At 46.0% G+C, this 27,364-nt stretch overlaps 2 protein-coding genes across 2 annotated transcripts in view; one reads left to right on the top strand and one right to left on the bottom strand.

Moving 5' to 3' along the window:
- Positions 1-1,074: 1,074 nt before the first annotated feature.
- On the top strand, positions 1,075-14,973 carry PGM3 (phosphoglucomutase 3). The gene is made up of 12 exons (XM_054396340.1): positions 1,075-1,293; positions 2,062-2,246; positions 2,710-2,777; positions 3,094-3,227; positions 3,704-3,899; positions 9,386-9,543; positions 10,595-10,678; positions 11,703-11,801; positions 12,094-12,210; positions 12,956-13,078; positions 14,377-14,550; positions 14,887-14,973. Exons 1-12 carry the CDS (start codon positions 1,090-1,092, stop codon positions 14,971-14,973), a joined length of 1,629 nt encoding a protein of 542 aa, XP_054252315.1. The 5' UTR covers positions 1,075-1,089.
- Positions 14,974-16,432: 1,459 nt separating this feature from the next.
- Positions 16,433-27,364, bottom strand: part of DOP1A (DOP1 leucine zipper like protein A) — a 62,393-nt gene continuing 51,461 nt past the window's right edge. Inside the window, exons 30-35 of the mRNA XM_054393203.1 lie at positions 26,056-26,192; positions 24,463-24,518; positions 23,419-23,583; positions 20,888-21,017; positions 18,623-18,682; positions 16,433-16,760 (exon numbers count right to left, since the gene is read on the bottom strand). Coding sequence (XP_054249178.1) covers positions 16,455-16,760; positions 18,623-18,682; positions 20,888-21,017; positions 23,419-23,583; positions 24,463-24,518; positions 26,056-26,192 — 854 coding nt within the window. The 3' untranslated portion in view covers positions 16,433-16,454. The remainder of the gene's footprint in view (positions 16,761-18,622; positions 18,683-20,887; positions 21,018-23,418; positions 23,584-24,462; positions 24,519-26,055; positions 26,193-27,364) is intronic.

Here is a 27,364-nt window from a genome sequence, read left to right as displayed (position 1 = left end):
CGTGGTGTTGGCGTGACGGCTCCGTTGGGAGCGCCTTGCAGAGCCGCCGTCCGAGTGGAGCAGCCAGGTCACCCTGCTGGGAGCCACCCTGTAGCAGCAAGGACTTGAAGGGGGAGGACAGACTGCTGTAAACTCACTAGGTCTCGGGTGGAGCCGTGGCCGGGTGTCCAGAGTGTCAGCCTTACCGTGCAGGAACTCTGCTGTGATTGATCCCCGAGTCCTGCCGACTGAGAATTGTGGTTGTTACGAAATCAGTACATCCTCCTGGCCAAGAAGGCCGTCGGCTTTCTGGGGTGCATTAGGAAGAGTGTGTCTAGCAGGTCGAGGGAGGTTCTCCTCCCCCTCTGCTCTGCCGTCGTGAGGCCGCACCTGGACTGTTGTGTCCAGTTCTGGGCTCCCCAGTTCAAGAGAGACGGGGAACTACTGGAGAGAGTCCGATGGAGGGCCATGACAATGATAGGGGACTGAAGCATCTCTCTTGGAAGGCAGAGACCTGGGGGGTTTTAGCCTGTACAAGAGCAGACTGAGAAGGGGATCTTATCAGTGTTTATGTATATCTAAAGGGGTGGGGGTCAAGAGGATGAGTCTGGGCTCTTCTCAGTGGTGGCCAGTGATAGGACAAGGGCAACAGGTACAAACTAAAGCACAAGGAGTTCCATCTGAATATGAGGACGAACTTTGAGAGTGGTGGAGCACTGGAACAGCTGCGCAGAGAGGTTCTGGAGTCTCCTCTAGAGGTCTTCAAAACCCACCTGGATTCACTCCTATGCAACCTTCTCTAGGCAAACCTGCTTTAGCAGGGAGGGTTGGACTAGATGATCACCAGAGGTCCCTTCCAATCCTTACCATTGTGTGATTCTGTGTGATTTTTTTTTTGTGATCTGGTGAAATCTGTCCGAGCTTTGTTTTTCTAGTGCTGTACTGGGAGTGTAGAAGCTCAGGTTGGTCCCTCTCAGTCCCACCAAGGGATTTGGTATGAATTGTTTGCGCTCTCAGTGGGCTCCAAAATTAAATGAAGTGCAAAATGTAAAACTAATTATCATGACTTGACTTCTGTCACTTGCCTCTATGTTACTTTCTCCTCTAGAGATGGATTTTGAAGCCCTTAAGAAATACTCAGCACTACATCCTAAACCTGCTGGACTTACTCTCCAGTATGGCACCGCTGGATTTCGTGCCAGGGCTGAACAGCTTGACCACATCATGTTCCGCATGGGCCTGCTGGCGGTTCTCAGGTCCAGAGCTGTGGTATCTACTATTGGCATCATGGTTACTGCATCTCACAATCCTGAAGTAAGAAAACCTTTTTGTTTGAAAAGAAAGTGGATGTAATCAGTCTGGTGGAGTCAAAGCTCTTCATGGCACTAGAGATCAGATCCTGAAGGCACTTGGAGCTGCTTAAAACATGTGTTTAGCCTGCTCCCTGTAAATGTGATCTCCCACATGTTTGAAGTTACTTTTTCCCTGTACACACAAGTGTTGTTTTCCCTCACGTGGGAATGCTGTTAATGTAGGAAATCTGTAACACTGGCAAGCTGGAAGTGCCTTTGAGATGAACCTTTGAGCAAAATCTGCAAGCTTAAGAAACAAAGAGATGCAGCAATTACACATCAGGTACTTAGGCTTCTGCTGCTGTGGAACACTCCAGGTTATTACAGTCTGCCTTTATGTTACTTTAATGTCCAATAAATTTCATAGCAAAATTATAAGGAGGACAATTTGGTTACAAAATGTGCTGGTTACATTACCTTTTTGTGCATGTTGAAGGTTTAAATAAGCAGGGAGGTGGTGGAAGCCTCATCCCTGGAGGTTTTTAAGGTCAGGCTGGATGTGACTCTGGGCAGCCTAATCTAGTGGAAGGTGCCCCTGCCCATGGCAGGGGGGTTGGAACTAGATTGTCCTTGAGGTCCCTTCCAACCCTAGCAATCCTATGATTCTGTCTAAGTTGTTGCTTGCCAGAAATGCTCCACAGAAAGAATGTGATTGAGCCTTCAAAGGTTTTATTAGGTTTCCTACTTCTAGGCTTACTCTCTTCTGTTCTTACTTTTTTTATCTTCTAAGGAAGATAATGGTGTAAAGCTGGTCGATCCTCTTGGTGAAATGCTGCACCCTTCCTGGGAAGTGTATGCCACACAACTAGCAAATGCAGAGGAGGAAGAATTACAGAATATAATAACTGAGATCTGCCAAAAAGCATCGGTGAACCAGCACAAAGATGGCTCAGTTTTTATTGGCAGAGACACCAGGTAATGACAGAATACTGCAGATGTGTGCTGCTTTTGTCGAGGGGCCAACATTTTGTTTGTGGGTGCTTTTGGGTGTTTAGCTTTCCACAGGCCAATTTATGAGGGGTTTTTAATGCCTAGTCTGCTACCCATTAATTTAGCAATAAATAAAAGCTTTCCATTGCTGTTCCTGTATTATCTTCCCTGATGGTTGTGGGAACTCCCCTCGCACTGAACAGGATGGTTTTGGGTTTTGGTGGATACCTTGTGGCATCCATGTGTGTTCAGCAGGTCACTGGAGTGGTGGCTTTAAAACTTCTTGTTTGGGGGTTGCCTACAAAATAAAAAGGTATGGATTTCTTCAAATTGAATCAAAATCTACTGAGAGGAGGCTTGTAGAGCCTTTCTCCACATGTGTTTCCTTCCCAGGTCCGTACACAACTGTTCTGTGCAAAGGTTAATGTTTGTATCTGTTGTTTTCCAGGCCAAGCAGCGAGAAGCTTTCCCAGTCAGTAATAGATGGTATCTCTGTTCTAGGTGGCCAGTACCATGGTATGTTAAACCCTCATTCTAGTCTGATTTCAGGTTTTTATGGAAACAAGACTCTGTTAATGTAGAGCTAAAGCAGTAGCCCAGACACCATTTCCACTTTCCCTTGTAACAGTCTTCCTTCAGGAGCAGTTGTGTGGCTTTAATGCAAGGAGAGGAGGTGTTTCATCTTTTCATAACAGGACTTGAAAGATACTGTATAAGTTTCTTGCACTGCATTTCTCTGTTTGTTGTAGAAGAGCAAATGCTGTACAACTTCTAAAGAGGAATTAATTTGGTATGCTATTTGTGAAGATTGTGCCTTTTTATTTTCTGCTAGACTATGGTCTGGTGACAACACCACAGCTGCATTACATGGTCTGCTGTCAGAACACCCAAGGGCAGTATGGGAAAGCAACGCTGGAAGGTTATTATGAAAAACTATCCAAAGCTTTCACAGAACTGATAAAACAGGTGAATATTGGCTGTGGTCGTCTTCTTCCTCTTCATGCAAATGTACAAAATGAATACCTTCTGTTTGTTAGCCTGTCTGGGTCTGAAGTTTTGAATTCAGCATGCTTCTGGATGTAGTTTCACAAGGGTCTGAGTTACTTTATTTTATGGTCTAGTTACTATTTTACTTCAGTACATACACTGCTGCTTTCCTGTGCTGAGTGAGGTGCATTCCACTCATTCCATGGCAAGCAGGATCCTAAATGAGCATCTTGGGAGATTCAATACAAGTGATTTTAGTGCTTTAACCACTTCTTCCAGGACAGAGGGAACTACACAAAACATGCAGGGGATGAGGTGGTGTGGGCTTTTTTTTTTTTTCCTTCCTCCCATGCTTTATTTAAAAGCAATGGCCCTGTGGCTGGACATAAGCTTTTGCATTTCATAGATTAGTTGAAGTGAGAGTCTGAGTTCACTTTGCCTCTTCTTCCCCTAAGGCTCCAAACTCTGGAGAGGGTCAGAGGCACCTGAAGGTTGACTGTGCCAATGGAATAGGAGCCCTGAAACTATCAGAAATGGAGCCCTACTTTCCAAAGGAGGTGCTAATTCAGCTGTATAATGATGGAACCAAGGAGAAACTCAATCACTTATGTGGTGCAGATTTTGTGAAAGTTAACCAGAAACCTCCTAGAGGTAAGTAGTCAGTCATTTTATATCCTTCTACCCTCTCTCCAGATCTGAGAGGACAGGGTGAATCACATCATGGTGTATCACTTCTGCTTAAGCTGAGCTCCCCATTTCTTACTGGGCAAGGAGATATTAACTAGGGATGGGCATGAACACTTCTGCTTGCACAAAGGAGAGAATCATATGGCTGGGCTTGGCCCATGCCTACTTAATGTTATACTAAATTGTTTGGAGGAGTGCTCTGTCTTCAGCTGGCTTGGAGTAAATTTGACAATCTGGTCTGAAAGTTAACATGGTGGAGTCCAAAGATCAGTCAGGACTGGCTTGCTGCTGTTTACTTTCCTTCCCTTTGTGTTACCAAGAAACATTGACATTGTGGCCTGGGGTTGCAGATGCTCCTCCAGGTTCTTAAGGAAGAGGTGGAATGATTCACACCTTGGAGCCTGCAGACTGACTGACTGACTGACTGACATAAACCAATTTCCTGCAACGTACATAAGAGAAAGCAGGCCAGTTTGGATATTTGGTTATTTGAGGCTAAACTCCATTTGACAGCTGCCCCTCTGAACACCAGGGTGTGGTGGTGTTTCCCCCTTGCCATGCTGCTTGCATGCTGGAGCAATGTAGAAAAGGGAACGGCACAGCAGCAGTCCCTGCTGGGGATGGATGCTGGTGTGTCACATCTGGATCCCAGCTTTAACTGGGACTGAGAGGAAACTCCTTGGTCGTTTCCTTGCAGGGATGTGCTCTGAATAGAAAATGTGTTTTCCTCAACATTCACTGATGAGGTTTCAACCAGAGAGGTTGTGGAGTCTTCTTGTGGAGAGGGGGAATAGGGATGGAGGATGGTGATTATGAATTATGAAAATACGAGTTATGAAAATTATTGTTTATTATTATTATGAATATTCAATTAATAACTTTATATATATATTGATTCGGATGCATGATTGTAATAATATAGACCATAACTGATTTAGTATTTACAATCATACCCAATTATAATATTTACAGTCAATTTCTAATTAAGGGAACAAAAGGGTGCAGTTCCACCACTTGTCCACTAGATGGAGACTCGACAAGGCGCTTGCGGCTGCTAGCTAGGTATAGAGATATTTATAACGTTATCATGAGGCAGGTTAAGCTGGAAATATCACACGGCTACGTGCGGGCACTTTGAATAGAATGTTTCTGAATGTTGTACACATGAAAGATACATGCAGCGAGACAAATTGCCGGATCACGCGGGCTTGCTGGGTATCTGCTTCTGCCTGAGGTTGGCCCCGTTCAGGCGGTGTCTTTCTCTCTCCCTCCCGGCTCTGTGGGCGGGGGGCAAGGTTGGCTTTTTTCTCCCGTGGTGTGTGGGAAGGGCAGTTGGCTTCTTTGTCCTCCCGCGGTCTGCGGGAAGGGCAGTTGGCTTCTTTGTCCTCCCGCGGTCTGTGGGAAGACCAGTTGGCTTCTTTGTCCTCCTGCGGTCTGCGGGAAGGGCAGTTGGCTTCTTTGTCCTCCCGCGGTCTGCGGGAAGGGCAGTTGGCTTCTTTGTCCTCCCGCGGTCTGCGGGAAGGGCAGTTGGCTTCTTTGTCCTCCCGCGGTCTGTGGGAAGACCAGTTGGCTTCTTTGTCCTCCCGCGGTCTGCGGGAAGGGCAGTTGGCTTCTTTGTCCTCCCGCGGTCTGTGGGAAGACCAGTTGGCTTCTTTGTCCTCCCGCGGTCTGCGGGAAGGGCAGTTGGCTTCTTTGTCCTCCCACTGTCTGCGGGAAGGGCAGTTGGCTTCTTTGTCCTCCCGCGGTCTGCGGGAAGGGCAGTTGGCTTCTTTGTCCTCCCACTGTCTGCGGGAAGGGCAGTTGGCTTCTTTGTCCTCCCGCGGTCTGCGGGAAGGGCAGTTGGCTTCTTTGTCCTCCTGCGGTCTGCGGGGAGGGGCTGGCTCCCTGACCGAAGGATCGGCTCAGGTCTTTTCGGTGGTCGGCCCTCACGATCGAAGACAATTCCCATAGGCAGGTTTTGGTGGGGGTGTGGTGACGCGATGCTTCCCCCCCTCGGCTCGGCTCGGCTTGAGGTGAGCTGACTGCCGCTTCTCTGGGTGACTGCTTCCATTTAAATTATAATGGTACAGTCATTGCCTTGACTTCAATGGAGAGGCTAATCTTTGCTCTCTCTTCACCCTTGTGGAAATCGCGAGTGTTTCGCCCTGATACGGGCTGCGGAGCGGCCACAGGGGGCGGCTCCTTTCACTCCCGCAGACGGCGGGGGCTACGCAAGATGTGTTTCTGCTTATGGCTGCTTATGGCTACTTAATTAGCTTGCAGCAAAGCTGGACTAGCTGGCTAGGCTTAGTCCTTCCCCTTCCGGGTTACAGGTTACCCTCGGGGCTTCCCTCAGTCCCTTTTGACTGGGTCTACAGCACCTTCGGCGACAGGGTCACCCTTTGCGGGTTCCTCGAGGTGAGCTCCATGGCCTGGCTCCCATGTTCACAGAGGCTTCCAGTATGTTTGCGTGGGCAGAGACTTAACAGCGGTCGCATCGCGAGTCACATAACGAGTGAAAGCAAAGGAGAGAGCAACGTGGCACCAAATGGGGCAATGCTTATAGACACTCGAGGCTGGACTTAGCCAATGGGCACACTTGCCAACAACTTGCCTCCACCTATAGAAAGGTGAAGCTAGAATTATGCCCGTAGATGGACAGAGCATAGGCATCCCATTGAGATGGGTGCCTGCAGTTATTTATTCCCTTAGGAGACAGGCTGGTGCCTGAACCTTTTGTTCCTCCTCTCCTGAAAGGAGGGTGGAAGGGGGGGCTTCCCAGAACATGTTGGGACAAGTTAGCTGGTATCTGGGGGCACAATTCGGGGCATGTGATGCCTTCACTACAAGTCTCCTTCTCTGGAGACTTTCAACACCTGCCTGGACGCATTCCTGTGTGATCCTGCTTTGGCAGGGGAGTTGGACTAGATGATCTCCAGAGGTCCCTTCCAACTTCTAACGTTCTGTGATTCTATGATTTGGTTTCTCTGATGTGTTACTGTCTGCTCATGGCTTGGATAAGCAATGCTCTGCTGGATAAAGCATGGGCTGGGTGAACAGGCCCAACGAGTGGTGGTTAGGGGAGTTAAAATCCAGCTGGTGGCCACTCACAAGTGGTGTTCCTCAGAGTTCAGTGTTGGGACCTGTTTAATGTCTCTGTTGATGACCTTGATGAAGGCATCATTAAGTTTGCAGATGACATCAAGTTAGGTTGGAGTGCTGGTAGGGAGGCTGTACAGAGGGACTTGGATAGATTGGATGGATGGGCCAATGTTAACTTCCACGAGGCCAAATGCCAGCTCCTGCACTTGGGGCACAGCAACCCCAAGCAATGCTACAGGCTTGGAGCAGTGTGGCTGGAAAGCTGCTGGCAGAAAGGGACCTGGGGGTGATAATGGACAAGCAACTGAATAGGAGCAAGCAGTGTGCCCAGGTGGCCAAGAAAGCCAATGGCATCCTGGCTGGGATGAGAAATGCTGTGTCCAGCAGGAGCAGGGAGGGGATTGTCCCCTTGGACTCAGCTCTGGGGAGGCTACACTTTGACTATTGTGTTCAGTTTGGGGAGCTTCAGTACAAGAGAGATGTGGAGGTGCTGGAGCCAGTGCAGAGGAGGGCAAGGAAGCTGTGAAGGGCCTGGAGAATAAATCTGATGGAGAGTGACTGAAGGAGCTGAGGATGGTTAGTTTGGAAAAGAGGACTTGCTCTGTACAACTACCTGAAAGGACGTTGTGGAGAGAGGCTGCTGCTGGTCTCTTCTCACAGGTCATTAGTGATAGAACAAGAGGGAATGGCCTCAAGCTGTGACTGGGTAGGTTTAAGCTGGACATTAGGAAACATTTTTTCATAGCAAGAGTGGTCAGGCATTGGAATGTGCTGCCCAGGGAGGTGGTTGAGTCCCCAAGCCTGGATGTGTTTCAAGGTGGTTTGGATGTGGTGCTTGGGGCTATGATTTAGGGGTGATCTTTGCAGAGTAGGGTTGTGGGTTGGACTTGGTGATCCTGAGGGTGTTTTCCAACCTGAATATTTCTGTGTTTCTGTTAAGCCCTAACAGCTTCCTGTTGAAAGTCCCAAATGTTGAAGTTTGCAGTCACCATTACTGCCTTACTTTAGCTTGAGGGACCTCAATGGCAGTGAGAAGTATTGTCCTGTGTCACTGCAGGCATGCAAGAGAGGGAAGAGGCAAGTTTTGAGGTATGGTTTCCTATGCTCTGAAGGACAAGGTGTCAGCAGTGTGGGCCAGTTTTCCTCTCTGCTTGTCCACTACAATGTTGTTGGGTTTTGGTTTTTTTTTTCCAAGTAGGGGTTACAGGATGCAGCATGTCCTTCAGAGCTCCCTGCTGAGGTCCTGATGGACTCTGAAGTCAGCCTAGGGAGAGGCCAGCTGCACTTACTGAGAAAATGACCCAGAGGTTCATGAGGCCAGCATCTTAAGCAAAAGCAGGATTTACTGTAAGAAAAGAGCAGTTGATTGTTGTGTGCCATTGCTGTGTCAGGTGGTGACTGCTTCCTAGCTATTCTATTGGCATTAAGCCTGGAAAATGGTTGAGGCAGGTGCTCCTTGTTCATTATAACATTTGTGGTCTAATTGGATATCAAGCAAACTAAACCTGGGGTATTTTATAGGCAGCAGATCCACTTCTATATTTTTGGGGTTTTTTTTTGTACAACTCTGAGCAGTCTTGGTGATGGCTGCATTGAAGTGGGGCCTCTTTCAGTGGTGGGGTTTATGTGCCACCTCCTGTTGTGACTTCACTTCAGTGAGGGCTTTGCTGGCCTGGGGATGCACTCTTGTCTTGTATTAGAAAAGTGTCTCCTGTGTGGCAGGAAGCAAAGGGGAGCTGCAGGTGGGAATGGAATCAAATTAAATAAGCCTGAAATATTTCCTGAAGAAAAGCATTTTTGGTGCAAGGGAAAAACAGATAATCCCCATGTGTCTTACAGGGTAAAGTGCACAGTAGTGGAAAAGAGATGACTGAGAGGGGAGCTTATCAATGCATACAAATATCTAAGGGTGAAGGTCATGAGGATGGGGCTGGGCTCTTTTTGGTGGTGGCCAGTGACAGGACAAGGGGCAGTGGGTACAAACTAGAACAGCTCATCTGGACATGAGGAAAAGCTTCTTTACTTTGAGGGTGATGGAATGCTGGAACAGGCTGCCCAGGGAGATTGTGGAGTCTTCTCCAGAGACTTTTCAAAACCTGCCTGGATGCAATCCTGGGCAACCTGATCTAGTTGAACCTGCTGTAGCAGGGGGGTTGGACTAGATGACCTCTGGGGGTCCCTTCAACCCCCACCATTCTGTGATTCTGTTACACTAAGAGTGGACCTTCCACATGCCAGGAAATGTGAGGTGGCTCTGTAGCCCTCCTCGACCCCAGCCTGATTTACCTCCTGCACCCAGTGGGCCTAATTTGAACATTTTTCTCTCTTTTTGTGCCTCTAACTTGCATCTGTAACTCTGTGTGCACTAGGGCTGGACATGAAGGCCAATGAGAGGTGCTGCTCATTTGATGGTGATGCAGATAGAATTGTTTATTACTACAAGGACACGAGTGGCCATTTTCATCTGATCGATGGAGACAAAATAGCAACTTTGATCAGTATCTTCCTTAAAGAGCTCCTTGCCAAGGTAACTCTAGCACAAAATTAATGCTGACGCTTTAGTTTGTCCCTAGCCTAGGGCTGCTGTGTCAGTTTGTATGTTTGTGGTCTCCCTACGTCTGCCTAAAGTGAACCCAGCTTCAAAAGAGATCAGTTCTGTACCACACCAGTACAGCCAAAATGTGGTTTTTCACAAGGGTGTGACTTCCACACTCCAAGTAAAAGTCTGAGTGCTGGAGCCTTTTCTGAGTAGGAGAGAACTTTGTCAATTTCAGCCTACAAAGTGCTGGTATTCCATTCTTTTTTGTGCCTTTCATTAATTTTTCATTACTTTTGGCTTCAGACCTTCCCTCAGTGTTTCTGTTGAGCTTTAGGAAAGTTGGGCACTCCATTTGCATGAGAGCTTGCTTGTGGCAAGGGGTTTGTATGTCATCATTCCAAACCCACAGTGCTACGGAGCATCCTCTCCTCTTAGGGGAACAGAGAGAAAAAGCTTTTCTTCTTTACAAATCCTCTCAGACTTGGTGTCAATGATACTAAACCTAGATGAGGTATCCTACCTTTGTTTTCTTAGAGACCAGCTCATTTCTTAAACTGTGTCAGAGAAGCTGGCCAGTGAGGAGAACTTGGGCTTGCCACCAGCCTTGGCTTGCTTTGCATTGGAAGCTTGGACTTCCCTGCTTGTGTATATGGCCTCATATCTCAGGAGGGGGCCAGGCTCTTTTTGGTGGTGTGTGGTAATAAGACAAAGAACAATGGATACAAACTTGAATATAGAAGGTTTCACCTCGACATGAGGAGAAACTTCTTTGGAGTGAGGGTGACAGAGCCCTGGAACAGGCTGCCCAGAGGGGTTGTGGAGTCTCCTTCTCTGGAGACTTTCCAACCCCACCTGGATGCATTCCTGTGTGGACTACCCTAAGTGATGCTGCTCTGGCAGGGGGTTGGACCTGATGATCTCTGGAGGTCCCTTCCAACCTCTATTGTTCTGTGTTTCTGTGATTGTCCTTCTGTTGATGCTACCTGTCTGGCTACATGCCTTTTGGACAGTAAAAAACCTTCCTTCTTGGTTTGCTCAGGTGGGAGAGAACTTTGAGATGGCAGTGGTACAAACAGCGTACGCCAATGGCAGCTCCACACGCTACCTTGAGCACACGCTGAAGGTATTCTTCTTTTTTTTAGTTCCTGCTGGTTTTCTCAAAATGTTTTCTACTGCAAATTTGTTTGCTTTTAAAATACATGCTACTGTAACATGAGTGCCAGGAGAGCTTGAACTAAGCTACAGTAAATGGGTCTTTCACCCCTGCAGTAGTGACTGAAGTCTTGGTGGTAAGGGAAAAGGATACCTTGACAGGCTGGAGAGCTGGGCCCAAGCCAACCTCATGAGGTTCAACAAGACCAAGTGCAGGGTCCTGCATCTGGGTTGAGGCAATCCCAGGCACTGATATAGGCTGGGCAGGGTCTGGCTTGAGAGTAACCCTGAGGAGAGGGACTTGGGGGTGCTGGTGGATGAGAAGCTCAACATGAGCTGTCAGTGTGCACTTGCAGCCCAGAAAGCCAACCAGAGCCTGGGCTGCAGCAAGAGAAGTGTGGCCAGCAGGTCAAGGGAGGTGATTCTCCCCCTCTGCTCAGCTCTGGTGAGACCCCACCTGGAGTACTGTGTCCAGTTCTGGAGCCTCTATTGCAAGAAAGATCTGGACATGCTGGAAGGTGTCCAGAGAAGGGCCAGAGGAATGATCAGAGGGCTGGAGCTCCTCTCCTATGGAGGCAGATTGAGAGAGTTTGGGATTGTTCAGTCTAGAGAAGGCTCCAAGAAGGCCTTCTTGTGGCTTTCCAGTATCTGAAGGGACCTACAAGAAAGCTGGTGAGGGACTTCTTAGGTTGTCAGGTACTGATAGGACTGGGGCGAATGAATCCAAGCCAGAGGAGGGTAGATTTAGATTTAGATTAGATGTTAGGAAGAAGTTCTTCCCCATGAGAGTGGTGAGACACTGGAACAGGTTGCCCAAGGAGGTGATGGAAGCCTCATCCCTGGAGGTTTTTAAGGCCAGGCTGGATGTCTCTGTGAGCAACCTGAAGTAGTGTGAGGTGTCCCTGCCCATGGCAGGGGGCTTGGAACTGGATGATCCTTGAGGTCCCTTCCAACCCTGACAATTCTGTGATTCTCTGTATGTCCTTGGGCTGCAGGTACCTGTGCACTGTGTCAAAACAGGAGTGAAACACCTGCATCACAAGGCCCAGGAGTTTGATGTTGGTGTTTACTTTGAGGCAAATGGACACGGTACAGTAAGTATGAGCATGTAATGCACCAAGATCAGCCAGTATGTGCAAAACCTTACTTGGATGAGCTGGAGAAAGCCTCTTCACTCTCTGTTTACATTTGCAAACAAACCTTTTCTCTCCTTGTTTACCCCTCCTGTCTTTATCATCAGGAGCACCAGCCCCTCCGTGTTTTAGCTGGGGATGTGAATTCATGGTAGCAAAAATTAATGATAGTTATTTGGGCTTAAATGATAAAAGTCTTCCTTGTTGCTGTACCTATCCTAGTTCATGACAAGCTCTTAACTTTTTATTGTAGGTATTATTCAGTAAAGCTGCTGAAACTAAAATAAGACAACTGGCAAAAGAGGAGGAAGATGCTGAGAAAAGAGAAGCAGCAAAGGTGCTGGAAAATATGATTGACCTTATCAATCAGGTAAAAACTGAGAGAAACAACTCATGATGTTGATAGTCATAGGGCCAGCTCTGTTTGTGAGTACCTGCTACAGCCAGGGACTGCTGGAGCAGGAAGCAGGGTGCTGTGGTTGAAAGGGCCATGAAGAAAAGGGCAGCAACACCTTTAGAAAGATGTAAATAGTTCTTCATGAGTGGATGCAGAATTCTATCTGCTTCAGTCTTCTGGCTTCAGGACCCAAAGAGGGAGTGGGATATCATGGGAACCTAGTGACAGGATGTGACTTGTTCTTGATTCAACAGCAAGTAATCTTCTCCTTGTTATTTTTCACTAATTTATATTAGTATAACAGGGGAGGGGAGGGGATGGTGGGGGTGTTCCAGTGCCCATACAGCCTGGGACTCCATGTCATAGCACAGGCATTGTGCATCTGGGGCAGTGCCAAATCATACTTCACAGGCTTAAAAGCATCCTGATCCCAGAACAAAGGTGAGTGTGGCAGTCTCCTCCTTAGGAGAGGGGAGGGCCAGTAGAGCTTTTTGGTAGAGCTCTACAAGTGTGGTGCTGTCCTTACCCCAGGGGCAGTGTGGAAAGGAGGGGAGAACAAACCACCACTCCCCAAACAAAGCAGCTGACTGACCGTAGGTTCTCAGACTGAGGCAAGTCAGCCTGGCTGCATTTCCACCCTCTTCAGCTGGAAGCTCACTGATCAAATCATGCCCTTGCTGCTTCACTGTTGATTTCTTTACTGTCTTCTCTTCGCCAGACAGTTGGTGATGCTATCTCAGACATGTTAGTTATTGAAGCAATCCTGGCCTTGAAAGGTCTGACTGTGCAACAATGGGATGCCATCTACACTGACCTTCCAAACCGCCTGCTCAAAGTTCAGGTGAGCCACAGAACACCTGCTCTCAGGTTACAGCAGGCTCTTGGGGCCCTGCTGTGAGCATCTCTTGCCTGAACAGATTCAGCTCAGCTTTATTTTAAAAATCAAACATCCCAAGAAAGGGCAGAAGGAGGCCAAACAAGCCATGAGCAGTCCAGAGGAGGGACTGGAATTTTGCTTGCACTAACTTCAAGGTATGACTTAAGTGATGAAATAACAGCCAACTATGTTAAATGGAAAACCTGGCCAAAACTGTTCACGTTTTAACTTGGAAATTCTTTCTTAGCTTTCAGATTAGAAAAAATACTATTTTTCTAAGACCCCTGCCTGCTGGGCAGCTGTATCTTTTTCTTGCTGTGCCACTTTGTGTACGTTGAATATTCAAGCTCTTACTTCTTTATCTTCTTCAACATTCAGCCAAAGAGCTTAAGCAGAACTGGCTTCTCTGTTGTAGCATTCTGCTAGACACAGCAAGGGAGCTTTGGGCTTTACACTGACCAAAGGCGAGAGTTTAAGCTTCCTGATCTACTGGGAGAAGCTGCAGCTTCAGTTCAGAGGCTGACCAAGGAGGTGTGTCAAAAGTTACCCTTTTTCCAACCCAAGCAGCTGTATCCCATCAGGACCTGGTTAACACATGCAGAACAGGGGCCAGGCAGAGATCTGAGTGATCACAGGATGTCAGGGGTTGGAAGTGACTTCTGGAGATCTTCAAGTCTCCAGAAGCAGCCAGAGCAGCACCATAGAATCTATCGCAGGTCATACAGGAATTCATCCAGATGGGTCTTGAAAGTCTCCAGAAAAGGAGACTCCACAACCCCTCTTGGAGCCTGTTCCAGTGCTCTGTGACCCTCACAGTGAAAAAGTCTCTCCTCATGTTGAGGTGGAACCTCCTGTGCTGTAGTTTGTATCCATTACCCTTTGTCATATCACAGGGCGCAAGTGAGAAGAGGCTGTGCCTTCCTGACACCCAGCCCTCAGATAATTACATTTATTAAATCCCCTCTCAATCTTCTCTTCTCCTGACTAAACAGCCCCAGGGCTCTCAGCCTCTCCTCATAAGGCAGTGCTCCAGGCCCTTAATCATCCCTGTAGCCCTCCCTTGGACTGTCTCAAGTAGATCCCCATCCCTCTTGAACTGGGGAGCCCAGAACTGGATCCCAAAGTGTTCAGCAGGAAACTTCTAAAGTGAGTTCTTCAGGCACATGAAACCCTGAAGTTCTGCCTTACCCATAACCCTTTTTGCGGCGCTCTCATCACAGGGCTCCAGCACACAGGTAAGTTGTCTGTTTGCCATGCTGCAGGTGGCAGACAGGAGGGTGATCAGCACAGCAGACGCCGAGAGGCGGGCGGTCAGCCCTGCGGGGCTGCAGGAGAAGATCGACGCACTGCTCAGGAGGCACCAGCTGGCACGAGCCTTCGTCCGCCCCTCCGGAACCGAAGACGTTGTCAGAGTATACGCCGAGGCGGACACCCAGGTCAGAGCTCCAGCAGCTTGGAGGAGAAAGGGGATTGACCATGGATCACAGGGTGGTAGGGCTTGGAAGGCACCTCTGGAGATCAAGTCCAGCCCCTGGACAGAGCAGGACTGACTCCTCCCTTCCTCCATTCCTCCCTTCCTCCCTCCCTCCCTTCCTGCCTTCCTTCCTGCCTCCCTCCTTCCCTCCCTTCCTCCCTCCCTGCCTGCCTCCCTCCCTCCCTGCCAGCATGAACCTCAGGATGAACAGAGAGTATTGGAACACTGCCTTTACACTTACTCTCATACCACATATTTCCTGTGACCTCCTCATGCTGACTTTTCATCAATTCCCCAGGAGAACACAGACGCCCTGGCCCATGAAGTAAGCCTGGCTGTTTACCACCTCGCTGGTGGAAGAGGAGCACCACCCCAGCCTATATAACAAACTTCACAACTGCAATTACAGTTCATAACTACACTTAGTTTTTTACTACTACCTTCTGCACCACTTGCTCTGTGGACACTGAGTAGGAAACATTAAACAGAACCAAGTGGAATATTATTCTGCTTACTCTTTACCTCTGTTAGCAACTTACCTCTCATGGAGATGCTCTTGCTGCTGCCAAGTTTTGACTTCAGGATGACTCACTTCACAGAACATCAGAAACATTCAGGTTGGAAAGGACCACCAGGTGCAACCCAGAACCCTACTCTACAAGGGTCACCCCTAAGCCATATTCCCAAGCACCACATCCAAACCACCTTTAAACACATCCAGGCTTGGGGACTCAACCACCTCCCTGGGCAGCACATTCCAGTGCCTGACCACTATTGCTGTGAAAATTTTTTTCTTAATGTCCATTCTAAACCTTCCCAGTTGTAGCTTGAGGCCACTCCCTCTTGTTCTATCACTAATTACTTGTGAGCAGAGACCAGCACCAGCCTCTTTCCAATGTCCTTTCAGGTAGTTGTAGAGAGCAATGTGGTCTCCAAACAGCCCCAGCTCCTTCAGTCACTATTCATAAGACACATTTTCCAGGCCCTTCCCCAGCTTTGTTGCCCTCTTCTGCACTCAGTCCAGCACCTCCCATCTCTCTTGCATTGAGGTGCGTAGGAAATCAAAGCAATTTGCAGTGATAGTATCTGTCATCACTTTTAAGAGGTGTATGAAAGAAGAACTCCTCCACTGAAGCCACCACACACTGGAACCATCACAGGACAGGACAACTCAAGCTGAAAAGGACTTGGACTTTGGGATCTCTCTTGCAACTCCCTCCCCTCCTCAGGCAAAAGACAGGACAAGCTAACAAGGAAATACCAACTCTGGGACCTCCTCCTCCCGCTGAGACAAGAGGGAAGGGACAGAGATAAGTTTGTCTTCTGTGGCTCTTACTGCTCCTAGCAGCACAAAGAGGTGGGGCCAGGAGGCTGCAATGTTTAAAACACACGAGTATCTCCTCTGCCTACTTCAGTTCAGAGTATCTACCTCTGATAAATGCATTTTTCATTGTAATCCTGTTTTGACAACTTTCACAATGGATTAAAAAAAAATAATTAAAAACCAACCAACCAACCACCCCCCCGCCAAAGCAGCAACCCAAAAATAAACTGGCAACAAACTGAAAAAATGTGCACCTTGTATTTTTTTTTTAAGGATTTTTTTTTTGTTTTTGAAGACAGAACTCAAGACAACAAAACATGTAAAGAGTAGGCACCATAATCAATATGAGCCACCAATATTTAAACTTGATTCAGGCCACATCCAGAACTCTGCTCTCTTATTTACAAGTATTTAACTTAAATACAACATGAAGTGTTTTCATTACATACAAAGTAAGAAAAGAATTACTATACAGCTGGGAAAGGTACAGTGTTTCATTTCAATAGTTACACTACACAGAAGCTGAGCCGTACCGGTTTGGTTTATGTTTTTATGATGCCTTCCAGAAAATCCTTCTCAACCATTTCTTCTATCTTTTGTCTTGCTTTGCTGGAGAAGGTCTTGAGGTTCTCCATTTTTATGTCCTTACTTGGAAAACAGTTGGGGTAAAGGACAGGGCTCCCTGAGTGTCCAACGCATCTGCTGGTCACTTTGCTGTTAAAAACTTGACTGAGGACGTTGAAGAAAGGCAAAAGCTGCTCGATGCTGCGAACAGTGTAGATGGTTAAAAGCAAGTGACCTGGTTCCCAACTTAGTGTTTTCCCTGAGCTGTCCTCCTCTGGGTTTTTCTGTAAACAGAGAGAGAGAGGAAATAATACAGAACAAACCAAGCAAAGCACAGGTGAAAATAAAAGACCAATGCCCAAGAAGTACCCTGGCACCCACCACCCTGCTGCCCTGCAGAGGTGCCCTTGGTGCAGGCCCACTGGCTATCACAGACAGCCCAGGCTGGTAAGAGGTAGTACTCCATCTGCCTAGGAAAAGGTGTGTTCTTTCCAGAGCATGCTCACACTTCATCCTACTGCCAGCTTTAGTGACAGCAAACCTCACAGGAAGTTAGAAAAGAAGCATTTTCATTTGGAAGGTAGAGTTTAGCTTTCAAGCAGAGCGAAAGCTGTGCTGTTTTTCAGTATCAGAAATGAGACAACATGGAGGCTCTGAGCAAACACCTGAGGTTGTCATCAGAGGAGAAAGGCTCAGTTACTCATTGTGTGTTATCAGAAGACTTTGGTTACACCTTCCGTTTCATGGGGGGAATTTCAAGGGAGAGTTTCAGGAACCCCACCAGTGAAGGCAGTAGTCACACACCAGCTGCTGACAGGCAGTGCCAGCACTGCTGTATCCCTGTTCCGGGCTGCATACTAAAATAGCCAAGCACCCAGCTGCTGACATGGCACTCTGCACTCATTTCCTTTCTCTTTGAGTCAAAACCTGTGTTCAAATCTAGACAACAAGGTACTGTCACCACAGAAACACCTTGTTTGGACTCTTACTGACAAAGCTTCTACCATGAAGCAGAGTTCCAGCCATGTTGGGTTTTGTTCTGTGAGGAAGGAGAAAAGCAGCACAAAGGCCACATTCAGGACAGCAACCTCCTGAACCACTTCTGACCAGCGTCTCCATCCTGGTGTCCTGGCAATACCTCTGCTGAGGCAGGGGTTCAAGAGCTCCCAGCTCCTGAAGAGCTTTGCAAGGAAAGGGAAGTGAGGGAAGAGGGCAGCAGTGGCAGCAGAACATAAGGAGAGGATTACTGACTGCACAGCCTTGGAGCAAACAGCTTTCCTTCAAGAGATGATACTTTAGCAAATACAGTTCTTGATCTTTAAATGAAGGAACTGTCTCTGGCAATCAGGAGCCTAAACAACATCCATGTCAGAAAAATACAATTAGTTTAAAATGAAATATGACTGTACTTAGTGTTTTAACCTGGTAGCTTGACTCCCAGCTACCGGAGATTGCTATCCTTGCTCTCCAAGCCTCAAGAAAAGCTAAGCTCATAAAAAAACTAGAACAAAGGGAAGACTGAATTCCAGTACAGAAAAAGAGTTGTTGATGCCTCCTGTTTTTATGAAGATACTAGATTTTAAAGCTTCTTCATGAAAACATCACACTGGATTCACAGAAGAGAGGCTTCTCAGTACAGATTGTCTGCAGTGTTTAGTATGACCCAGTGGTGAGCAGGGACCATCTCCACCATGCAGCAAGGGTCAGCATCACACAGCAGCCAGCCAAATCCCAATTCTTTGAGCAATGAAATACAACCTGTCCAAGCCATTGCCTCACAACAGTATCTGCTAAGCAAACACCACTAATTCCTCAGACACTTCAAACAACAGCTGCTTCAAACATGCCATGCAGCAAGAATTATTCATTTTATACTCATTGGTGATCTTCTTCTTAAAACTAACATTACTTTCTGGTAATCTATTTCCTCTATGGAAGAAAACAACTTAAAGATAATTTTTAAAGTTATCTTTATAGTTATTTTTATAAATAAGGGTCCTTGTGATTGTTTTACTTCAGAAAAATATCTCCATTTTCTCCTCTAACAAGACTGATCTCTCTGAAAGCTAAATGCTGCCCAAGGCCTTGAGGTGATGGTATTATGGTGAGCTTGTTTCACAACTCAAGCATCAAAGGCCACCCTCACCTGATGCTTGGCCATCTCCATTCCCTCCAAAACCACCGTCTTAAAGTCCTCCTGTTTGTCCTGTGGAAGGAAAGAGGAGAACTTTCAGACTGCATTTCATATATCAGACTCATACTTTGCCATGAAGGCTGTGTGCAGTTGCTTGGTTGGGTGCTGTGCTTCAGCTAGAAAAATCACCTGCCCCAAAGAGCCCAGAAAGGTCAGACTCTGGAGCTCACATGGCCAAGACACCATCAGACAACAGCAGCACTGCCAGCTTGTCCTGTTTATGGCCAGGAGTGCCAAAGGAGCTTTCTTAAGCATGCTTCCTTCAGACAGAGCCTGAGCAACACCTTACTACATGAATCTGAGCATTAGTTAGAGTGCCCTGAAGGAAAACTAAGATCCACTGGATCTTTTGCTCAGAACCAGTTATTTTGTAAGAGAAACCTGCAGCTGTATGCAACACTACTCTCTTCTGCACTAAGAAGCAGTGACCTGGAAGTCAATATTCATCACCATACCCCTAGCTATAGCTCACAGGGTGCATCTGCTGCCATGACTAGGGGGTTCCAGAAATTCCAGCGAGTTTTCTGTCTTCTTGAAGTGTCCTGTGGGGAAGTCCTGACTCGGGGCCTCTGCCTCAATGTGCAGTACTTACCAGCAGGTTTATTTTGTCCATTGTATGTACTTTATAATTCATGCAGAGAGATTATCTGGAGTGTGACAACTCTCTATCAGGTACAGTGCACTGAACATCAGAGGCTATGCCTGACTAGCAGTCAGTTAAAACTGATTGTTCCTGTATGTGTGCAAGAAGAGAAATTTAGCCTCATCTTCATGGTGCAAAAACCAATAAAATGAAGACTGCAGATGTGCTTCACGTACTTGTTTTACCCCCTATAGCAAGCTGCTAATGTCACAGCCCTGACAATGCCATCTATTTGGAGGGAAAATCAAGAAGGAAACTGCAAAGCTCTCCCCCACATGCTTTCCAGCTTCCTTCCTGTTTTCCTGGCCCACCCCAGCAACCTTTCCCAGTGAAGCGCCTGCCTGGAGTGGTTCTGACCACACAGCAAGAGCAGCAAAGTACTTAACAGCAAATTCCTCACTTTGCAGCAGCAGAGGGCAGCTCCCTGGGACAGGGCTTGGTCAGCTTCCATCAGCTTCATCAACAGATCAGGCCACCCCACCCAAACCAGGGTTTTAATATACCTCAAGAAGCAGCATAGCTCCAAATGTCTCCTCCCACTCTACAAAACAGAACTGTTTTTACTGCTCTTTGCCTTCTGAACTGCTTCAGGGAAGAAACCAAACCCTCCCTGGCTCTGCAGAGTCTCAAAACTCCTGGTTCTGTTGGTTTTAGGGATGTAAGAGTTTTCTAAACAGTGAAATGTGATCATTATTAACAACAAATGCTTTTGTACTTCAAAAGGCTGTCAGTTAGAATCTACATGTAGCTGGCTATCTAAAAGTGATTGTATGTTAAAATGTATTAGACACTGAAACACATTTTACTTTTCACTCAAATGATACAAAGAATACTGTTAATTGGAAACTCCAAAATCACTGACCATAGCTGGGGTTGGATGTTGGCTTTTGTTATTTTTTTTTTTTTAAGTGGCTTTGTTTCGTTGTTGCTTTGGCTTTGCTTGGCTGATTCTGCTGTGTGTTTGGGTTGGATTTTTTTTGGTTGACCTTTTGGTTTGGTTGGTTTTTGCTTCTGGTGGTTTTTGGTTTATTTGTTTGGTTTGGGGTTTTGCCTTTTTTTAATTTAATGTTTTGGGGGGGGATTATTGTTTTGCTGTTTGTTGTGTCAGGTTTTATTTGCCTTTTGTTTTGATTGGTTGGGTTGGTTTTTTTTCCCCCTGTTTTTTCTCCTTTTTTTTCCTGTTTTGTTTGTTTTAGTTTTTTGCTTGTTTGGTTTTGTTTTGGGGGGTTTGTGGTTTGGTTTTTTTTTTTTTCTTTTGGTTGTTTGGGTTTTTGTTGTTGTTGGTTTTGGTTAGTTTGGGGATATTTTGTTTACAGTTTGAGGTGGTTTTTTGCATTATTTTCCTACCTGTGATTTGTGCCTGATGCAGACCTGTCATTACTCCAGTGAGAAACTCCCACTCCAGATAAACTCCTCTCCTTGTTAAAAAACAAACCCCAGATCAACTCCTTGCCATTCCTCATTGTTAAAAAAAACAACCCACAACCAAACATACAAGTATTCACAACTGAACAATGCTGTTCTGTACATGAAAAGCTTCCAATGCAAAGCAAAGCTGGAAGGCAGTGAGGTACCTTGGCTTTTTTCCTCAGCAGCTTTGCTAGCCGCACCACGTATGGTTTGAATTCCCTCTGGTGTGTCCCCTGCCTTCGGACTTCCAAGCCTGAATCATCTGATGCCTCTGGAATAAAAGCCCAACGATACCTGTGGTGAGAGAAGACAAGCAGACATTAGCCTTAAGGAACATTCAGGCTTTTCTGCCACATCTGTACATCAGTGGGTGAGGAAATTTATTTCAGGATCAAAGAAAAAGTGGGAGTGGGGAAATCATAGAATTGTTAGGGTTGGAAGAGACCTCAAGGATCATCAAGTTCCAACCCCCTTGCCATGGGCAGGGACACCTCACACTACACTGGCCCAGAGCCACATGCAGCCTGACCTTAAAAACATGCATGGATGAGGCTTCCACCACCTCCCTGGGCAACCTGTTCCAGTGTCTCACCACCCTCATGGGGAAGAACTTCTTCCTAACACCTGACCTAAATCTCCCCTCCTCTAGCTTGGATCCATACCCCCTAGTCCTATCATTACCCAACACCCTAAAAAGTCCCTCCCCAGCTTTCCTGTAGGCCCCCTTCAGATACTGGAAAGCCACAATAAGGTCTCCTCAGAGCCTTTTCTTCTTCGACAGAACAGCCTCAACTCTCTCAGTCTGTCTCCATAGCAGAGAAGCTCCAGCCCTCTGATCATCCTGGTGGCCCTTCTCTGGACATGTTCCAGCAAATCCAGATCTTTCTTGTAACAGGAGCTCCAGAACTGGACACAGTACTGCAGGTGGGGTCTCACCAGAGTGGAGCAGAGGGGGAGAATTACCTCTCTCAGCCTGCTGGCCACACTTCTCCTGATGCAGCCCAGGATACAATTGGCTTTTTGGGCTGCCAAGTGCACACTGGTGTGCAAACCAACTCCTACAAAAAACATCAGTCTTTGACAGGAAAAATAGGAAAGGGACATTCTGACAAGCAGGTGGTAACATGGACAAATTATAAGGATGCCAAGAGCAAGATAAGGCAGAGAATCAGGAGGATCCGTATCTTCACTGTGTGCCACAGAACTGAAAGCAATCTGGAATTAAACACCATGCAAGTCACTTAAAACTTTTTGCTGCCCATTTGCAGCTTTTACTGTAACACACAAAATGTCATCAATATTGATAACCATATTGATAACAAAGCCTCATTTATTTAACCTACTCATAGACCAATGTGATCAAGTGGACCACTCCATACACCTAACCTTGCTGTGCTGCAAGGAATGACTACTTGCATCATAAACTATAGAGGATATCAAAGTTTCTGTAGTTTCTGTCCTCAAAACTTCAATCCAAGCCTTCATGAGAGCACCTCATGTGATTCAGCACGACTACTATCTTTCCAGAAATGCACAGTAATGGAACTAAAGAAAACTATGTTGCCTGATAATGGGAATAAGGACAGATTGGAGAATTATGAACAGGAATTATGAATCATTGATTCATAGGATGGTAGGGATTGAAAGGGACCTCTGGAGATTGAGTCCAACCCCCCCTGAAAAAGCAAGGCCACCTAGGGCACATCACCCAGGTATGCGTTCAGAATGTTCTTGATTGTCTCTAAAGAAGACTCCACAAGCTCTCCAGGCAGAAGCACTGTATCCAGTTTTGGGCTCCCCAGTTCAAGAGAGACAGGGACCTGCTGGAGAGAATCCAGCAAGGATGATTGAGCATCTCCCCTGTGAAGAGAGACTGAGAAACCTGGGGCCATTTAATATTGAGAAGACTGAGTGGGGATCTGACCAATGTCTATCAATATCTTAGGGGTGTGTCAAGTGGAGGGGGCCAGGCTCTTTTCAGTGGTGCACAGTAATAAGGAACAAAGGATGCAAACTTGAACACAGAAGATTTCACCTCAACATGAGGAGAAACTTCTTTCCAGTGAGGGTGACAGAGGACTGGAACAGGCTGCCCAGCGAGGCTGTGGAGTCTCCTTCTCTGGAGACTTTCCAACCCCACCTGGATGTATTCCTGTGCAGACTGTAATAGGTGATCCTGCTTTGGGAGGGGAGTTGGACTCGATGATCTCTTGAGGTCCCTTCCAACCTCTAAAATTCTCTCATATGGACACTACTGACCAAGAAAAACCTAGGGGGTTCCCTTCAGAAGCAGTTTTGATGCAACATCTTCTAGACAGATCACGCAGGAGCAACCTGAGTCATGCTGAGACCACGCAGAGCTGTCTGATCTCATGCATTAGTCACAGACGTGTGGGTGTATTTTGAGATCTCAGACCTTACTGCAACTGAATACTTTAAAGTACTTCAATAAATCACTATTATTGATCAGCTCACAAGTGTGGGAAATCTCTTGCTGTAGGCTAAATCAAACCAGCCTGAACTCATTTGGTGCATCGTCTCGGTTATACTTGGGGCCACTCTGAATTAGAAGCCTTGGGTGAGGGCTAGAAAAGGCAGGGGAACAGGGAAACAGAGAGTTTTATACACAAGGATTTTATCAAGAGACATGGACAAGCATTCAAAAACTTCAATGAGAGTGTCATCTTCTACTCACATCTGAAACTGAGGCAAGTTTTCAGATGGCAAAGCTAGGGCCAAGTCCAGAAATTTGCAAGCAGACAAGTACAGGTTCAACCACCTCTGGCTGTTGTAGGACGTGGAGAAACCATTGCCGCCTGTGTAGGTTGTCTCCAGACCAGCAACAGATGGGCCAGAAGTTCTAAAATAAATTATAGCAGGCAGGTGAGTCACAACAACCTTGTACCACTATGGAAAGATCACCTCCTTGACTTGCCCTTACAAACAAACATCTAATTACCAACTTCATCCTGAACTCGTAAATCAAACCAGAACATTGCAAGTCTGCACTGCGGGTGGATTTTGCATCTTGATATATATGACAAAGTCATATAAACAAGCAAGTCATGCTGTATCTCATTCTCATCAGTTTGAAATTGCCAGGCATGCCCATTTTAGTTTATTTAAAAGAAAAATTCTTCAAAAGAACAAAGATAATCTAGGGGGAAAAAAGCTGAAGGACAAGACTTGGGCAAGTATCTCCTGTTCTCTTGAGAAATCTGCCTCCACTGCCAGCATTGGCTGAAACTGGATCATACTGTGCAGAAGGTAGATGGGACAGAAAGGGACAATAAAACAAGAAGAATTATCTCCTTCATCTTTATGACTTTCTAATGCTAGAAGAAACCATTATTTTTATTTAGGGCAAAAAAAGACCCTGCATCAATATTAGTGTAAATAAGTGTATGATACAGAACAGCTATGAAGTCATGCCACATATATTTTAATTGCAGAAGCAGTGTCATTTTAGCCAGGAAACCACTGCAAGAACTAGCACACTTGTCTTCTGCAATTTACTTAGTGGTTCATGAGCAATCTGACAGTGGGATTTGTTTTTCTTTTGCCTTGAACAGTATGTCCCTAGTACTGCAGTCTGACTGAACTACCCTTTACTTGTCCTTCTCATTTGAGCTTGATCATTCTTTACAAGAAAAATTATTTTAAACAATGACTCAAATGCCTATCAGCATGCCAAAAGATTGTTATCAAGTTAAAATAAGTGTGAAGTACTTAGGTTTACCTGGAAATGTCTTCATCAGCAGTGAGCTCCTGTTCCATCAGTAAAAACACTTGTACCTGAAGATCAAATGCCACATTTTAATACCACTTTTTATGGACTGTGACTCAAGAAAATGCTGTAGGGAAGTAACAAGCCTTAGAAGAACTCTTTGGAGCTTTATTTCCATTCCTGGATGACAACTGGTACCATAAAGCTCTTTCTCTCTCTCATATATAGCCTGATAGCACAAGGGTCATAAGCAACTGGCTGTGATATAGCCAGGAAAGTTCTCAGAAACTGGTCCCCTGCACTACTTAGAGAGGATGACCTACAGGAAATAAGAATCACATAATGCAGCAGTCAAGCTCAGGTGCTAAATCCCAGAAGCAACACAGTTCTGGAACTCCTTTCAGTGCACAGGACTGTGGTAACTTGTGTACAGGCCAGGGGACGCCAGTGGAATCAGAGGGCCACACCAAGTAGAATGGGCTTCCTATTTTTGTTATTGACAGCCTCAACATTAAATGCATCCATTGCTATGACAATGCATTTATATAATCATAGAATTGTTAGGTTTGGAAGGGACCTCAAGGATCATCCAGGGCAGGGACACCTCACACTAGATCAGGTTGCTCAGAGCCACATCCAGCCTTGCCTTAAAAACTTCCAGGGATGAGGCTTCCACCACCTCCCTGGGCAACCTGTTCCAGTGTCTCACCACCCTCATGGGGAAGAACTTCTTACTAACATCCAGTCTGAATCTTCCCATTTCTAGTTTTGCATTTGATGTTTAAGGTATTTTATACAGCTTTTCTCCTTTTATTGCTTACATTTGTGGCCAGGTTAGGTGCCTACAGATACCAAAACATTAAAACACAGCTGTGATTCTGATATGCTATCTGTTAGTCAGTCCCTTGGGAACTCCTCAGCTAACAGGTTAAACAAACCACAGGACACACCACCCACTCCCACTGCCAAAGCTGAAAGCCAAAGGAACCTGTCAAACAGTCAGCATTGTAGACTCCACAGGTAATAGCTCTGCAAAAATGTTTATCCTGTCTTGTGATGCAGAGTGAAACAAGAGAAAAAGAAAGAAGAATAAAAAGAAAACAAAAGAGAAAGAAGAAAGCTCAGTGGAGTCTTGTATATATCTAGTTACATAGGTTCAGCCACAAGGTGAGCTGAATGAGCATCAACTGCAAATACAGTATGGATTCTGACTCCTTTATGTGGCTTCTCACCCTCATAGCTGGAGGAAGAAGGCTGAATGACCAGCAAAGTAAGAAGCAGGCAACACTGAGCAGAGCAAGAGTGGGAATGGTGGCGAGGGTACATACACACACAGAGGCATAAATTGAAGGGGGAGTCAGCAGGGAACAACGAGGACAGGAGACATCTGACCAGCTTAAACAGTGTAAGCAAGCAGCTAGCACATTTGGTTGGAAAAACCAGACATCAGGACTATCAAGATCAGCCAGCTTTCAGCTTGTATCTGTTGTACATTCCCATGCACAGTATCTAGAAGAGGTTTTGTTAACAATGGTGAAGAAGGAATGAATTTGTATCTCAAATTTGTACTCCTCTTCCAAATCATGAATGCTAACTGCAACTCACCAGTTCAGTGATCATGGTTGGCCAGAGTGAGGTAAGGTGCTGTGGAGACATTCTTAAAAGCAATACTCTGAAAAACAGGAACACTTGGGAATGAAGGGTGGGCACCTGTGGCAAACGGAGACTTTCTACCAGCCTTTCTGAAACAAAAATCCAAGAAGATTTCCTCAGTTCAGAGTAATTCCAACTTGCATTTCCTCCTTCCCTTATTCACTCTCATTTTTATTTTTTTTTTACAGTATTCACCACGTTACTGCTTCAGCAACCAACAAAAGTGAGAAACCTCAAAACAGTGCAGTTGCCTATTTGCATTAAAGTTCTCCACACAAATGCAGGAACACATCTGAGAGTTTTGCTCATCTTATGCCATGTTTCACTCCTTACAAGAGGAGGAGTTGACAGATTCCAAACAATACCATAACAGCCTGAACCACAAGGATATATTCTTAAAAGGCTGCATCATCATAGCACATGGGCTATTACTCAGGAATTATATGCTCTTATTTAACCACAGCCACCACTCAGCATTCAACACAGAAACCTTCCAAGCCAAACCAACACATGCACTTCACCATTCAGACCAGTAAAACCATCTTGAACATAGTAAACCCAGGTACTAAGGTGACTGGGGGAAAAAAAAAAAAAAAAAGAGTCAATAAATAAATCCTGGAACAAATGAAACAAGAAAGATGATGGAGTTGTCTTTTCATATGGAGGAAGAGACCAAAGTGTCCACCTTGGTGGAACTAAGAGACAATACATCTAAGAAACTATTCATGTAACTCTTTGTTTATCTTAGAATAAAACTAAGCAGTTGCCATTCCCAACCACTTAAATGTAAAAGGTCACTGGAGAAGACATTCTTCAGTGATAAATAGGACAGATAAAGAGAATAGCAGGAAAGAAAAAGAGAAGTCAAGAATGCAAAACTTCTTTGAGGCCAGCCTCTCTATTTACCCCTAGATGGAAGACATTTATACTCAGAATGTTCATGGCAAAAAGCACACTGCAGGTACCCAAGGACATTGATCAGGTATAAAATGACAGATCAGTGAACTTATTTGGATAGAAGTCAAATGGAAATCACAAAGTCTGTCTAGTTTGTAACCGTTTAAGGCTGAAAACATTCTAATCAAAATCTGTAGAAACTTTGCATCCAGACATAGAAATGATGCCACATGTCAATATTCCAGGGGGAAAATTTACTTCCTCAACTAACATCACAGAATCACACAGTCTCACAGTATATCAGAGGTTGGAAGGGACCTCAAGAGATCACCAGGTCCAACCCCTCTGCCAGGGTAGGATCACT

This window comes from Indicator indicator, chromosome 2 (assembly GCF_027791375.1).
Source record: "Indicator indicator isolate 239-I01 chromosome 2, UM_Iind_1.1, whole genome shotgun sequence".
Taxonomy (NCBI): Eukaryota; Metazoa; Chordata; class Aves; order Piciformes; family Indicatoridae; genus Indicator; species Indicator indicator.
This window is presented reverse-complemented; position numbering and strand designations above follow the sequence as displayed.

Bases quoted from the DNA above. Each gene is read 5' to 3' on its own strand.
- PGM3 (XM_054396340.1), top strand. From the start codon at position 1,090: ATGGATTTTGAAGCCCTTAAGAAATACTCAGCACTACATCCTAAACCT. The intron at 10,679-11,702 runs GTATTCTTCTTT...CTTGGGCTGCAG, and splicing joins ACCTTGAGCACACGCTGAAG to GTACCTGTGCACTGTGTCAA. The intron at 13,079-14,376 runs GTGAGCCACAGA...GCCATGCTGCAG, and splicing joins ACCGCCTGCTCAAAGTTCAG to GTGGCAGACAGGAGGGTGAT.